The 15,869-nt window shown below is 40.3% G+C and overlaps 2 protein-coding genes across 5 annotated transcripts in view; one reads left to right on the top strand and one right to left on the bottom strand.

Annotated features, from left to right (window-relative positions):
- Positions 1 to 15,869, top strand: part of LOC147019495 (synapsin-3-like) — a 152,844-nt gene that overhangs the window by 82,550 nt on the left and 54,425 nt on the right. For all 4 annotated transcript variants that reach the window (XM_085894040.1, XM_085894038.1, XM_085894041.1 and 1 more), the window contains exons 5-7: positions 748 to 839; positions 2,085 to 2,241; positions 4,012 to 4,101. In XM_085894040.1, coding sequence (XP_085750166.1) covers positions 748 to 839; positions 2,085 to 2,241; positions 4,012 to 4,101 — 339 coding nt within the window. The remainder of the gene's footprint in view (positions 1 to 747; positions 840 to 2,084; positions 2,242 to 4,011; positions 4,102 to 15,869) is intronic.
- Positions 8,567 to 14,060, bottom strand: LOC147019496 (metalloproteinase inhibitor 2-like). The gene is made up of 5 exons (XM_085894037.1): positions 13,812 to 14,060; positions 12,521 to 12,609; positions 12,174 to 12,282; positions 10,920 to 11,041; positions 8,567 to 9,451 (listed from the first exon to the last, which is right to left on the bottom strand). The coding sequence occupies exons 1-5, from the start codon at positions 13,957 to 13,959 to the stop codon at positions 9,176 to 9,178; spliced, it is 744 nt and encodes a 247-aa protein (XP_085750163.1). The 5' UTR covers positions 13,960 to 14,060; the 3' UTR covers positions 8,567 to 9,175.

The raw sequence follows: 15,869 nt of genomic DNA, 5'->3' as shown, positions 1-15,869 counted from the left end.
AAAAAAAAACATTTGTCTGTCTCAAATTATTATTAGTGTGTTTGAGTGATACAAGAAATCTTGGTGTGGAAGAAATTATTCAGATCATTCTCTTATTAAGAGTCAAAAATAAAAGGTATATTCTTTATTCGTGATTCATTGCTAATGGTTGTTGATTTTCCTTTTTTCAATGCAAGCACAAATACACGGCTTGTGTAAATTTTTGGCGCTTTACGTTGATTTGTACTAAACTGACTAAGATCATTTATTATCTGTCAGAAGCATAGTAAATGAAATTTCAGCCAACTTTAAATTCATTCCCAATGATCTGCAAAGTAGCTATGCAGTTTATTGATATATTTATAAGGCTCTGTTTGTAAATCACGTGCAGGCCAAAGACATCGGTAAATGTCGGTGCACAACCACATAATTTACAAGGGCATTAGTAGTCAATGGTCTGGCATTTGGCTCCAAAGACCTTCAATCCTGGTATGTGGCATTTGAACCTGGATTCATGTCTGCATCTTGAGGCAGTGGTTCAAATCATGATGCTCGCAGGCCAATTACCCACTTTAGTCATGACGATTGAACATTTGTAATGAAGTACCAGGCAAAATAATTGTTCGGCAGAGATGGATAATGAACCTGTAAATTGCAGAACTCCTTTGCTCTGCAACAGTTTAATTTGATAATTGGTTTCTTTGCATTTCTGCTCACAGGAGTAGGTTTATCTCTGAGGTTCGATGCGTTCTGTGTGCCGGAGTCCAGGTGGAGTTTTCAGAAATCAACCTGGCTGCTTATGTGGAAGGGGACTGCACGGTGGATGTGCAGGCCTTCCGCAGTGGTACCAAGATTTCCAAGTGAGCCCTGCGACCTACGGAGCCGCTCTTCCACATGAAAACATGTTAAGCAATTGCATATCACAATATTTCTGGTTAGACTTGTGCAGGAATAATGATTTGGAATAAGTGCATGCCTTCCATTACAACACCTCTTCCAACTGGAACGGCACTTGGTAGAGCGTGTACCTCCGCCAGGCTGAACAGTTCACGTTTTGTATCCCACTGATAATCCGGATCTGGATCTGGACCTGAACCAAAATTGAATCGGCTTGTTGTTGCCGCCTGCCCAACTCATCCACCAAGTTTTGTCATAATCCACCCACAACTTTTTTTTTAAAAGTAATGCCATGTATTGTTTTTTGGCCCTAATCTCTCAATGGTGAAGAATAGCTTTAAAAATTGTTTTTTTTAATTCTCATATCCAGATCCGGATCTTCACCCAAATTTAATGAACTCTTCCTTGTCAAACACTCAACCTGCTCACATACAGGCAGTCAGACAGAAGTGAAAACATAACCTCTGTCCACCTTCGGTGGCAGAAATAATAAAGGTTTATTTCTACGTCCATGAAAGGCCAACACAGAAATGCAAAGAACAAGGCATGGCATAGGCTCAAAATAGCAATGCCCTCTCGTGCAGCTTAATGCACTTAATGGAATCTTCGAGTAAGCCACATAATTTGCAAGGAAGCTTTTGGGACTATTTTCTTCCGCCCCGGTGCATTTAAGCTATTTCCGCTCTTCCTGTTTGAAACCCTTCTGTGATTCTCAATTTGCGGCTGAAAGTCTTACGTTTGCACAGAGCATTATTCGGATTCTCAGACAATAACACACCTTACCATCGTGAGTGACACAGTCGATAATTTGGTAGCATGGGCTACTTGCCATTGAACCCTCCCATCTTGGGTTGATCACTAACAGGGGAGGGTCGAACTAAAAACTGCAGCTCTTTGATTGAGCATGCCATCCTGCAGATGGGATTGTCAAGCTAGTTCTCTCATCTGCATTTGGTTGCGAACATTAAAGAAGATTTCAAGTAACTCTCAAAACGATAAAGCCATTGTGTGTTTCCAGTCACCTTGTCAAAATTCTCTGCGTGCGATTAGTTGAATAATGATCAATACCTGCAGTAGATGGGAACTCTGGGGTGTGGATACGTGTCGAAATGATGGGTCAATGCCCTCCTTTCCCTGTATTTCTTTGTTTATCTCAGAAAGATCTTTGCAAATCAAGCTCAGAACTAAGGCTTGTGTTTACCTGGCAGGACTTTCAAGCCAGATTTTGTGCTGATTAGACAACACCCATACAGTATGGCTGGCGGTGAGGATTACCGTAGTCTTCTCATCGGCCTCCAGTATGGCGGAATTCCCAGTGTCAACTCACTTCCTGCTGCCTACAGCTTCTGCTGTAAACCATGGGTGGTGAGCATTTCCTTTATGTTTTATTTGCAGTTTTTGCTGGCAGGATCTAGAGTTATTCGCACTCCCCTCTGAGCTGTCTAGCCTGGGTTTGAATGTTCGTCGAAGGGCAACCCCCGTTTACGTCCATCCGAAGGATGGCGCGCACAGTGATGCCCTGATTGTGAAACACCAGGATGACCATTTATAACTGTGTCGAGATTCAAACCCAGGCTAGACAGCACAGAGGTGAGTGTGCATACCTCCAGCCTAATGTCCCAGGCCCTTGCACTCGTATTGGTTAATTTTATACCAGCAACAGGTTTTTTTTAAACTCATCTTATGCTTTGACTCCTGTGATGTTCAACTGGTAACGCATTCGTTTGGTAATAAGGCAATTTAATCGGTAGTGTTGTTACTTATAACTATTTATTCATTTCATAATTATCTCGGAGAGAGTCCAACTTAATTATATAAATGTCTTCCAGTTGCTTTGTGTACAGAGCATTGAAAATCTTTTGTCTTTCGGAGAAAGAATGTATAACACCTTGTGAATTGCCAATGACATTTATGAAAAGAGTATCTATTTGGAATACCTGCAGGATAAGTACTGTTTGGAATACTATTTTGGAATATTCTAAATATCCAAGTTTCTGTAACTCCCGCACGAAGGTTCAGTAAATGGTATTTGGATAAATACCACGTGAGCATGATCTGTCAAGCAACTACAGTATCTCCTGCATTCGAGGTTTTCTGGATACACTACACTTTACCATCACTGCTACCAACATACCACCTTGAATTATTTATTTAAATACACTTTACCTCCTCCATGACCAACACACACCTTTGAATTATATTCATTTACAAACACTTTAACATCACCGCTAATGACATACCACCCTGAATTATTAATTTATCCTCGCAGAGTACCTGCTCTACATCGATCGTGTTCCAAGCATGCAACACCTTCTTCTGACACATACCTTGATTTGGATGGTGTATAGGTAACTGACAGCTGCCTCAATCGGTTCAGAAAATTAAAAAAAAAATAACCCAGGTTACGTCCATGAAGCAGAAACATATCCACTGCTTATAATTCAAAACAACCTCACTGCATTGGAAAACGTGGGGACAGGAATGCTGTACTGTCAATGGTTGGTACTTGTAATACCTTCTCCCACCTGGAGCAGAACTACACGATACACATTTACATCGAGAATTTGCTTCTCCCCTCTCCCCCAACCCCCAAGGCCATTGGCAAAGATAAAAACACCCAGATACACTAATTGGGGTCATGTTGATCCTATGTAGCAAGTCTGGATGTAATCAGCCCAGAACTGGAGGAGTAGCACGACAAACAACCAAACACACCGGTCCGTGAATTATACCTAATAAAGATACACTTTACCACCACTGTTGCTGACGTACCGCCCTCAATTATTTATTTATTTATATACACTTTACCACCACCTTTGCCAACATATCATCCCACCCTGAATTATTTATTTATTTGTTTATATACACTTTGACATCACCTCTATTGACATACTGTATCACCCTGATTTATATATTCATATGCACTCTACCACCACTGTTGCCAACATACCACCCTGCTTTCTTTCTTTCTTATATATACATACCTTTAACTTTCTTCTTTTTGGGGGGTTTATTAAGTTAGTTATTTAAATGCAAAATCTGCACGTTTCGTTTTTAAAGTGCGGTTGAAGGCTGTGTCCTTGATGATCGAGGACTTGCATTGTTGTTGTATAACTCCTGTCTCCTATTTTACAGTTTTCCCACCTTATTCAAATTTCCAAAAGACTTGGACCTGACAAGTTCCCCTTGATTGAGCAAACTTTCTACCCCAACCATCGTGAAATGGTAAGCATTACCCCATTTATTCAACTTCCCTCCGGTGACCGCATGCTATTCTTCTGGTTCCCCTTTTGAGGATGTTGTGCAAATTGTTTTTGTAAAAAAAAATATTTAAAAAAAAAGAATAGGAAATTGCATAAGATATTGTCATACACGTTCCCCACATTATGCTCCAAACTAATAAAAAGATAATTTATTTTCTCAAAATAAAAAAAAGAGGAATATTGAGCGGTTTAATTACAAAGTGTAGCATGAAAGCTGCTGATAAGTAAGTATAATAGGTTTTTGTAAAGTTTGTAATTATGAGCAAATCAGGTGATATCATTTTTGAGGGTTTTCGGCACACTTCGCCACGACGGACTTAAAGATGTGCAGGAAATAACCCCATCAGGATGCTGATAATGGAAGGTTTAAGGTCAAAAAAGTCATTTGCTATTTTATCAAGGTTGTTACTGATTCTACTTTGATCATTAGTTTATAATTCCCAATGATTTTGAGCTTAATTAAGAGTGACACCAATGATGGTAAGCTGGTGATTTATTCATAACCATATGTTACTTTGTGTGACTATGTCATAAAGTGTGTGACTGCACCCACCTTCACACCATATGAATGGGTTGGAGCACTTTCACAAACCCTGCATTCAAACCTTACACTGAAAGAACTGTATCAGTGAAGAAATTTCCCTTCTCCATTTAAACACGATGATTATACCTCATTATAATCCGTTGAACATATTCACAAACTCCGACATTAACTTGTTTCTCAGTACTAATAGAACTTTACTGTCTTCATTTTCTTTTTAAAGACAATAACACATGCTTGGAGGGAATTTAATTGTACTTGACAAGGTGTATTGGTGAGCTTTGCATGATGGTGTGTCTATTCAATTTTCAATTGCATTATGTTGATTTTCATCTGCAGCATTAGACCAATGGGGGAGCAACAATATCAAGCAGTTGCGATGGTAGCTACAGTTGTAGAAAAGTAAGCAAACACATGTGAGGTTCGCATGAAGAGTAGCAAACGACGAACACTGAAGAGTAGAAAACAACATGAGTTCAAGAGTAAGGGTTCCATTGTAGTGGTTCAAAAGTAACAATTCGACAGTGAGGGTTCAATAGTAAAGGTTCGATAGTAATGGTTCGACAGTGAGGGTTCAATAGTCATGATTTGATAGTAATGGTTCGACAGTGAGGGTTCAATAGTAAAGGTTCGACAGTGAGGGTTCAATAGTCATGATTTGATAGTAAGGGCTCGACAGTAAGGGTTCGATAGTAAGGATTCGACAGTCAGGGTTCGACAGTAAGGGTTGGACAGTAAGGGTTCGACAGTAAGGGTTCGACAGTAAGGGTTCGACAGTAAGGGTTCGATAGTAAGGGTTCGATAGTAAGGGTTCGACAGTATGGGTTCGACAGTATGGGTTCGATAGTAAGGGTTCGATAGTAAGGGTTCGATAGTAAGGGTTCGATAGTAAGGGTTCGACAGTATGGGTTCGACAGTATGGGTTCGATAGTAAGGGTTCGATAGTAAGGGTTCGATAGTAAGGGTTCGATAGTAAGGGTTCGATAGTAAGGGTTCGATAGTAAGGGTTCGATAGTAAGGGTTCGATAGTAAGGGTTCGATAGTAAGGGTTCGATAGTAAAGGCTGAATGCTGTTCAGCATGTTCTTTCTGAGATAGAAATAAAAATGGAATGTAAGAAGATAAGCAGAAGGTTTAGAGCTCGGTAAATAAACAATGCAATTGTCTGCTGCACACATTGTGCCTGGTGGTGATAAAGAGGATGGAAAACCGAGACTATGGGTGGGGTAAAGCCTGAGAGAAGGTCACAGAAATCAGATAGGCTGCCAACCAGCCTGTAATGATCAAGCAGTAGACTTTGCAACTCATCCGTCTGTGAGGAGATGCCAATAATTCCAAGACCTTAAACTAACTTGCATCAAGGAGAGCCAGGTGAGAGGTCGGTCAAAAACACCTCTGCAGAAGACCCTATTCCCAAATGCTGTCAATGTTGACTTTGTCTTTCAAAATTTATCGACGACAACACCAACGAATGATTTGGCACAACAAGTGATACCCAATCGGTGCCTGGCCTTGGAGGACTGTCTGCATATGTGATCAGGACAGGTTGGAGCAAGTGGTCAAACCAATAATGAGCTCCAGTGATTGAGTTCTCTGATTATACAAATGTGTTACATTGGCTGGCTTGATATATATATATATATATATATATATATATATATATATATATATATATATATATATATATATTTAGATATATATATATATATTTAGATATATATATATATATATATATATATATATATTTATATATATATTTATATATATATATATATATATATATATATATATATATATATATATATATATTTAGATATATATATATATATATTTATATATATTTATATATATATATATATATATATATATATATATATATATATATATATACATATATATATATATATATACATATTTAGATATATATATATATTTATATATATATATATATATATATATATATATATATTTATATATATATATATATATATATATATATATATATATATATATATATACATATTTATATATATATATATATATATATATATTTATATATATATATATATATATTTATATATATATATATATATATATATATATATATATATATATATATATATATATATATATATATATATATATATATATATATATATATATATATATATATATATATATCTTCTTCTTCTTCTTCTTTCGGCTGCTCCCGTTCGGGGTCGCCACAGCGGATCATCCGTATGATCCGCATAGTGATTTGGCACATGTTTTACGCCGGATGCCCTTCCTGACGCAACCCTGGTCGCCTCTTACGACACAGGGATATGGTACACCTATTTTAACCGGGGTATACACCGGCCCAGTGCACTGGCACTCATTTCGCCGACCTCGGAAGGATGACAGGCTGAGTCAACCCCCTGGTGTATTAATTCAGTGGCCCAACGGGGCTTTAACTCAGGACCTTTTGGATCCCAAGCTGCTGCCCGAACCACTTCGCCAACACCAGGCTCATATATATATTTATATATATATATATATATATATATATATATATATATATATATATATATATATATATATACATATTTATATATATATATATATATATATATATATACATATTTATATATATTTATATATATATATATATATATATATATATATATATATATATATATATATATATATATATATATATATATTATCAGTTTGGGGTGGTTGGGATTATACATTTGAGGACGAAGAAAGCCACTACCAACCAAAAGTAAACTGGATATATTTTGCTGATTTGAGCGATAAGCAAGAGCAAACATGGGCTTGTGTGACATTTCACCCAATTCACAGCAGGCTTCCTCAGGCCAAATGATTAGATATAACACACACACACACACACACACACACACACACACACACACACACACACACACACACACACACACACACACACACACACACATACACACACACACACGTTGTTTCAGTGTGAAATCGTTTCATTAATTTCTGCACAATTCCATACTCCTGGACCAATTGCCCCAAATTTGCTCTGCCACATTATTGTCACAAGTGCTACATGGATGTCACAATAAAACCTTTCAATTGTCCATCAAATTGAGGTTAAAACGAGAAATAACGGCGTTTTAGCCGATTGACCGTCGTAGGTTGGGTGTTCCCTTCAGCGGGGAGAGTGGACGAGTTTGGTTTGCTCCACCTTCCACACTGAAGGTGATTCTCAGTAGGGAATTAAACCCACTTCCATTGAAATATTTATATCCCAAATGCAGAATGGAAAGTAATATACAAAGGATCAACAGTGTCTGTGGGACTTACGCTGATTGTAAGGAGTGATCGCAGCCTGCTCCTGTTCGACTTTAAACAAGGAAGCAAGGAGGCCATTTGGCCCATCTTTGCCGTATTGTACTCCCCAATTTTATTTATTTTAAACAACGATGTTCTTGACATTTTTAGCTCGCCTGTTCGAAGAACAGAGAGCTATAGCGATACCCCCGGCGTGAGCGTCAGCGTGAGCGTGAAAATGTTGAAGTTTTTGGTGCAAGTTATTTCCTTTCTAATGTTTTTATCTACCACACTATTTTTTTACTGATTACAATATACAAATACATATATTGCTTGAAAATTATTTGGATCAGACTTCACTGCAATGCTTTATAAAAAATATTATTAGACTAGTCTTTTAAAAACGATAAATGTATAAACAGGTGAGCATTGGGTGGCTTTGACACCTCTCTGGTTATATTAAAGTCAAAGTAACCCGATCTTGATCAGGTGACCCAACTTGTTGTTTATGATGGTAACACTGAGTAACTCTTGTATTTTATAACAGCTGAATCAGAGCAAATATATATATAAAACAAAATACCATCAAGTGGCTCGACCACGTTTTATTGGTCAGAATATCATGATATATAGAGCACTGAAAAGAAATAACTAAAACAATTTGGTGATTATAAAGTGTTCGATTACCAAAGGGATTTCAGCATGGTCATAATGTTTCTCAATAAAATACTTGTTAATGAATGTGAAACTTTCCATACATTTTAAAAGCTTTACCTTGATATTAAAAGACACGACTACACATAAAAATGCGGCAACATTCAATATTGCATCAATAAACACAGCCTGTTAATTGCTCACATTCCATTCGCAATTGTCGTTAGCACATTTATTACGATGTGCAATTGTACGTATATGGTAGCTGGTAACAAGTAAAAATGCTTCAAACGAGTCGATCTGAAATGGCTTTCTTGCTTTTGACGAACCACATGAGTATAACCACATTGAGAAGGTCGAGATTCGAACCTTTGCAAAGCTCGAAGTGGCAGCGTCATCATTTATTACAGCCGATGCATAAAGCTGGAGTTAGAAACATCACAAAGCTCTGGTAGCAGAAGACTTTGTGCATTAGATCCTTTAATATCCTTTTCTTTCATTTCTTTCAAAAAGACTGTAGCTTAAAGTATGTGTAATACTCTTATTCAGAAAATCATTCCCTTGGCCCCCGTGCCGATCGCAGATGCATTTCCTTGAGTGGAAACGGTTATGTTCTCTGTGGGTTGCTGTTCATCTAAGTCATCAACGGGATATCGAGGCTTCTTTTGCACATCCACCCAGTTACAGATGCCGTTTCGTTGTCTCTGGCAAAACTTCTCCTTGGCTTCAGGCCCATATAGCGAGCCAGACTTTATCAAATCGGTCCAGGCACACTCTCCGTTGTGGTGAGGCTTGCACGGCAAGCTTGAGCAATGACTGATCTGTGTTATAAATGAACAAGTCAGTGCACATACAATTCTACATTTTTATACTATGACTTTTATGGACTTTGAGGTTGTTTTTTTTGGGTTTTTTTTGCACAGGACATATTTGCCAAGGCCATTTTATTGGCAAACAAAATAAAGGCCGCTGATAGGCCAGATATGCATCCAGACCTGAACTAAAATCGAACCACCTTGTTCTTGTCACCTACCCAACTGATCCGCCTAGTTTTGTCATAATCCGTCCAAAACGTTTTGAAATGTCATGCTATATATCGTTTTTGGCCCCATCTCTCAATGGTGAAGAATCACCTGTGAAATTAAATAATCCTTGTGTGTGTGTGTGTGTGTGTGTGTGTGTGTGTGTGTGTGTGTGTGTGTATATATATATATATATATATATATATATATATATATATATATATATATATATATATATATATATATATATATATATATATATATATGTGTGTGTCTAATCAATTCGTCCTTGTCAAACACCCAACCTGTCCACAAAGTTTCGTCCGAATTGCCAGCTTTTGTTGAGAGTCCGAATCCATCCATCACTTTTTGAGATATTCTCCAAACAGACAGACAGACAAACGGGGGTGAAAATATAACCTTCGGTGGAGGAGGTAAAGATGGATGGAACCAACGGAACATTGATCGAGGAATGCTAACTGCCGTGGGAAGCAAGGAGCAGCTGACGTTTCGTGCGCTAACCCATCATCAGCTCTTTAGCTCTACTCTTTTGCATCGATGGAGGGTTAGCGCCTGGAATGTCAGCTTTTCTGTGCTTCTCATGGCGGTTCACATCACCTCGATCAACGCTCTGTTTATTCCATCCATTGTAAGTGCACATCAGGGGAGGTCATTTTGGGATTTTCTTTTGGTTGGAAGAGAAGAGGGAGAGCAAAAGCTGAAAGGTGTTAGAGCAGCCAATTATTCCCAACTTTGAGGCATAATTAGTTTAGAACCCAACACACACACACACACACACACACACACACACACACACACACACACACACACACACACACACACACACACACACACACACACACACACGTGCACACACACACACACACACACACACACACACACACACACACACACACACACACACGTGCACACACACACACACACACACACACACATCATCATCCGCAAAAATCTTTCATCGTCCACGGGATGGTTTCTACAATGACATTTGTAAGTTGTCTTGTAAGTACTGCATAATCTCATTGATTGGTAATCAATTCTGGACCGGAATTGCTTAAATGTCAAAATATCGAGATAAACCGTGAATTCACAAAAGACACTCCTACTTAGAATCGAGAGAAATCCAAGTGTGTAATAAAGCATTCATGAGAAATGGGGTAATAAATAATACCTGCGTTCACCAGTCAACAACAAAAGCTGGCGATACGATAAATTGTGAGTAAAATGTGTCGAAACCTCTCCTGACCTTGCAGGTGCATGTTTTTCTGTAGATTTTCCGGAAGGCATGCCTCTGCATCTTTGAGACGTCCTTCCAGCGTTTGACAAAGTCACATAGGCTGATCATCAGTTTGTGCTTCTCCTGTTTTCCTGTCACATGGAACATTGAAAATGTATTTAATTCTGTCCCAAAATTATCTTTATCAAGTCATAAACGACATATGTTCTGATGTAGCCTACCATACTCTGTTATAGCATCGGTTCTGCCGAAGCAGTTTCCAAGTCTGGGGTCATGCTGGGTGGTTTGCCATCCCTCCACCAGCAGTAGTTAGGAGAGGAATTTGGAATTTGTTCATGGTGCCAGCAATAGCTCGCCTACTCTACTCTTTGTGAAGGGCACCATGGGATCTTTAACATCCACCAACGAATGTCAGCAGATGTGGCACCCAGTTTAACGTCCATCCAAGGGACACATTGATGAATCACCTTGCCTGTGAAACACCAGGATGACAGTTTATAGCTGGGTCGAGATTCGAACCCAGGCTAGACAGCTTAGAGGTGTGTGTGCATACCTCTATACCACCTTGTGAGCCCATAAACAATATACTCAGGGAAAATGTTTGCATAACTTTGAAATTCCAGAATTGCTGTTTTCCTTGCATGGTCCAAAAAGGTCAAAGGCATTATGTAAGGTGCAATGTAAATGCCATCTCCAGTGTATTTAACAAGGAACAAAAAAGAACTTTGGCACAGGAAGAGGCCATTCGGCCAATCATGCCTGTGCTACATCCATCCATCCATTGGGATCATACTCTGTGCAGAGCGTTGGCGCTGCCAAAACAGTCTCCTTGGCTATTGGGTACAATCCTGGAAAGGTCACCACTCCGACAGAGGATACCAGCAAGCTAGCACTCATTTTGCCGACCTCAAAAGGATGACTGGCAGAGTAAACCCCACCTGGTATTAATTCAACAGCAAAGTGGGTTTTGAACTCAGGATCCTAGGATCCCAAGCCCACCACCTTAACCATAAAGCCAACACCAAGCATCCTGTGCTACAAAAACACGAGAAACGATCACCCATCCATCCCTAAACTACCAACAAGTCATACCAATATCCCATTACTCTTCTGCCTCCAATGCTTCTCGGTACCTGTCAAATTCTACTCTTTCTGCTGCCACTATTCATAAAAAAATTCCAACTTGGCGAGCTAATTATGGAGCTTGGGTCAATTTGTTAAATCTTCATTTCTCTACCTTTTCATTCATAGTTGTTATGTTACCTGTGATGATGTACTTCGTTTTGAGGTTCAGGACAATCTCACAAACAGCATCCCCAGATGGAGAATAAAAATACTTCGTTGCCTTGTTTGGAATGTCTCCTTTAAAAACCTGGAAATAGAAGCAACAACAGCAAGAATGTCCTCTTACCTTTTGTTTTGTTTTTATCCGAAAGTATTTGCTCAGGCTTCACAATACTTAAAGCAATGTCACGTGACCTTGACTTCAATTAAGGCTGTTAGGAGAATTTCTCTTTCAGGATTTCATCCCAAGTTACGTGGTATCTTTAGAACAGGTCTTGTAAAATATTCAATGGTATTGCAGGATATCAGTGCAGGCGATACCACACCTTATTAACGTGAACTTTGTATTGGATCCATGGCGCTTCGGTGTCATTGAAATACACCAGCTTCTTTTTCAACACCAATCCTTTCACCACTGCAGAACACACAAGATGTCATGGCTTAAAATACTCTCCGTTGGTACCTCCGGCACCGAAAGTGGAAGGAGGTTATGTATTCACCGCTGTTTGTCTGTTTGTGAGCAGGATATCTCAAAAAAGTTGAGGACGGATTCGGACGAAACTTGGTGGATGAGTTGGATAGGTGACAAGAACAAGCCGATTCGATTTTGCGTCAGGTTCGGATCCACATCAATGGTAAACATAACGTAAAGTGTTCAGCCAGGCGGAGGTATGTGCTCTACCGAGTGCCGTTCTAATTTAACGTGCTATTGATGCTGCGTCAAATTGAGGTCTTTTAGATTTGTTCAAAGTCTCATAAAGAACCTTAACAACAGAACAGTATTATTTGAGTCCATTGCAGTACTGTAGCCTCCATCAACTCGGGTTGAGGGCCTTTTTGTATACCTGCCACACTCGCTCACACTTTTTAAAATGCACCGTGGGAACTTTTAACGTCCACCAGCTAGTGCTGTAGAGGGCACGTCCAGTTTGTTGTCCAGTCTGAGGGACGGCACACACATTGATGCCTCGCCCTACCTACGAAACACCAGGGTGACATTTTATAGCGGGGCCGACATGCATGCACAGGCGAGGCGGCTCAGGGCGAGTGTGCTTCCTCTCGCCATCTTGTCAAGCCTTATCTTGACAACCACTTGCAATAGAATGTCTCACCAAGAATAGAAATGTCACCCTGACCTACTTAAGTCACTCTAAAACCAACCATCAAACTTTACAATTAGTGTGAGCCTGTGTAACTCTAGAGCCCCTTATTCCAGTTTTGTGAAGTGGGGCAGGATAACCTGTCGGGAAAGATGGGGCAAAATTCCCCCCTTGTAAAACCTCTGTCGATTAAGTGCAATATTTCTACTTTCTCATTATTATGTTCACCATCCTGAACAATCACTCTCTCAGGCTGTCTGTATAAAGGTATAATGGGCAATTTCAAACTGGAAAATGTTCAATGTACTGAACAAAGAGACTGAAGAACCTTTTAGGTGTCCAAGCGGGGCAATCTCACCCAATTTTCCAACATACACCATTCAACAAAAGCACCCCACATTCTGTCCGATTCCGACATTTAGCTTCATCATACAAATCATGTTCACACCATTCTGTAGGATTAGAGAAGCTATCCATGGGGTCCATAAGCGTTTAAACTTTAGGTAAACAGTCTCACCTATGTCGGAATTGCAGAAATGTTGCTGTGGGTGGACGGCGAAACAGGAACATGCATCTGCGGGTCCTATCCAGAGGGTCAGCACTCCCAACAGGAGGCCAAGCATAAGCACAAGGCTATCTTTCTGAAAGCTATCACTGTTCAACATTTTACACCCTGCCTTGACCTCCCTCCTCACTAAGGACTGGTCCACATTCGGTCGTCTAATAAACCAGCTAAGTTCACTTCCTCTATCAGTGGCGAGGGTTTGTGGCATTTCGTAATGTTGTAACTTTGTCAGAGCAGTTTCCTACACGACATTGTTCAGATGGTGAAACTTGTTTGTGTTGGAAATTCACATCACGACCTAATTGTGAAATTTCATTTGGAGTATCTTGGCAAGATTGAAAACACTAATGTTCTTTTTGAAGGTACAAAATGTATGAGATGATTTTACCTTTAAATTAAAAGTAATCAGATCATATTATTTGATATCGTGTACATTATATCAGGTACGATCTCGTCTGGGTTTAAATCCTCACCAGACTGGAAACCGTCACATTCGCAAAACAGAACGTTGCATCCAAATTCCTTTTGAGCGGATGTTAAGCCGGTTGTTCCATTTGCCAGCATTTTAAAGATTCCGCATTGCCTTTTCGAAAGCAGAAGTAATTATGAACCGTTATGCCGGCCACGTTCAAAATTGCCACGTTAAACATTCTTCAAGATCGGAATCCCTGTTCAAATCAAAGCACGATGTAGTAGATTGTGAACTGCAGCTTCAAAGGTTTTATTTTCAATAATCTGTGCTGTTAGGTTATAATTTTGTATCTACTACTTGTAATATTGTATTGGCATTGGCAAGATATTTTTTGTAGTTTTCTGCCACTCTGGCGTGCGGGCGACCACTTTTAGCTAATTCACGGCCACACGCGCCCACCGGACGTGGCAAACCTAGTCGCAGCTTTCGGATCAATGCCGAAATCCAGCTACGGGTGTGTTCTTAATCACACCGTAAATCAGCCAATTATTCTGTCCGCGCGTGACAGGATCCGATCGCCAAATTGTCGATTTACCTAATTATGCGCGCAGACAGAATGCCAGGATTTACACCTCAACGGGACCTGCTTGGAAACGAGCCGCTTAAGCAGCTCGCTCCGTTCGCGATTTGCCGAGCGGTGTATATCGCCAAGCCCCGCCAGATCCGATTACATTATCGGCTATTTAAAAGCCAGCTTATATCTCGAATGCAATACGGCAGCTCAATTAAGGGAAAGGACGCAACGAACAGGTGGACATTCTCACAATGACATTTATTCGTTACACACGTATGCAATCGAACACGTATGCAATTATGCAGGAATAAAGCAAGACGAAGAACTACAACCGTCCTATTTATTATGTACATTTATGACAATTCTACTTAACGGCATGGCGCCACGACATTCATACAAAGAAACCCCAGGAAAGGCAAGGGCAGAACTGGACCACGTGGGTCTTTATTGTTCACGGAGCTGTGGAGACCGCACGCTCCGAGAGGCCGGGCTGGTTACCTGTCACTTTCGTGGTGACTCGCTGGGGCCCTGGTTCGGCAACCCTCGGTGGCTCTGCCTGCACTCCGCGGGACTCCACCCGTTCCCGGTCTCAGTCAGCCTCCGTTCTCTGTCAGCCTGCAGCTTTCCAAGCTGCCAACTCGACCTGAACCTGACGTCCCCGTTTTCCTCTCCTCTTCTCGAGCGAACGCGCGGTTTTTTTAATCCCCTGCCCGTCTTGCCCCGCTCTTCCCGGCACGCTGCGGGGCGGGGGGGGGGTGGGGGGGTGGGGGGACTTTTCTCTGGGGGACACGTCCCCAACCGTCCTTTCGGGGCGGAAGTTGAGTTCCAACTGTCATTTCTGTTTGCCATGGATATCGGGGTGGGAGTTTGAGTTGAGTTGGTGTTTTCCAACCGTCATTTCTGTTTACCGAGTAACCATCGCGTTGGGTGGCAGAGATGTTATTCGTTGGGGAGGCCGTTGTCTGTGGAGATGTCGGCGGTTTTGGAGAAGTTGGTTGTGGTTGTTGTGGCTGGCGCTGTGGTG

Source organism: Eptatretus burgeri, chromosome 9 (assembly GCF_056783735.1).
Source record: "Eptatretus burgeri isolate ZD-2024b chromosome 9, Ebu_testis_v1, whole genome shotgun sequence".
In the NCBI taxonomy this organism is placed as follows: Eukaryota; Metazoa; Chordata; class Myxini; order Myxiniformes; family Myxinidae; genus Eptatretus; species Eptatretus burgeri.
The sequence above is the reverse complement of the archived record's forward strand: the minus strand, read 5'-3'. Positions and strand labels throughout refer to the sequence as shown.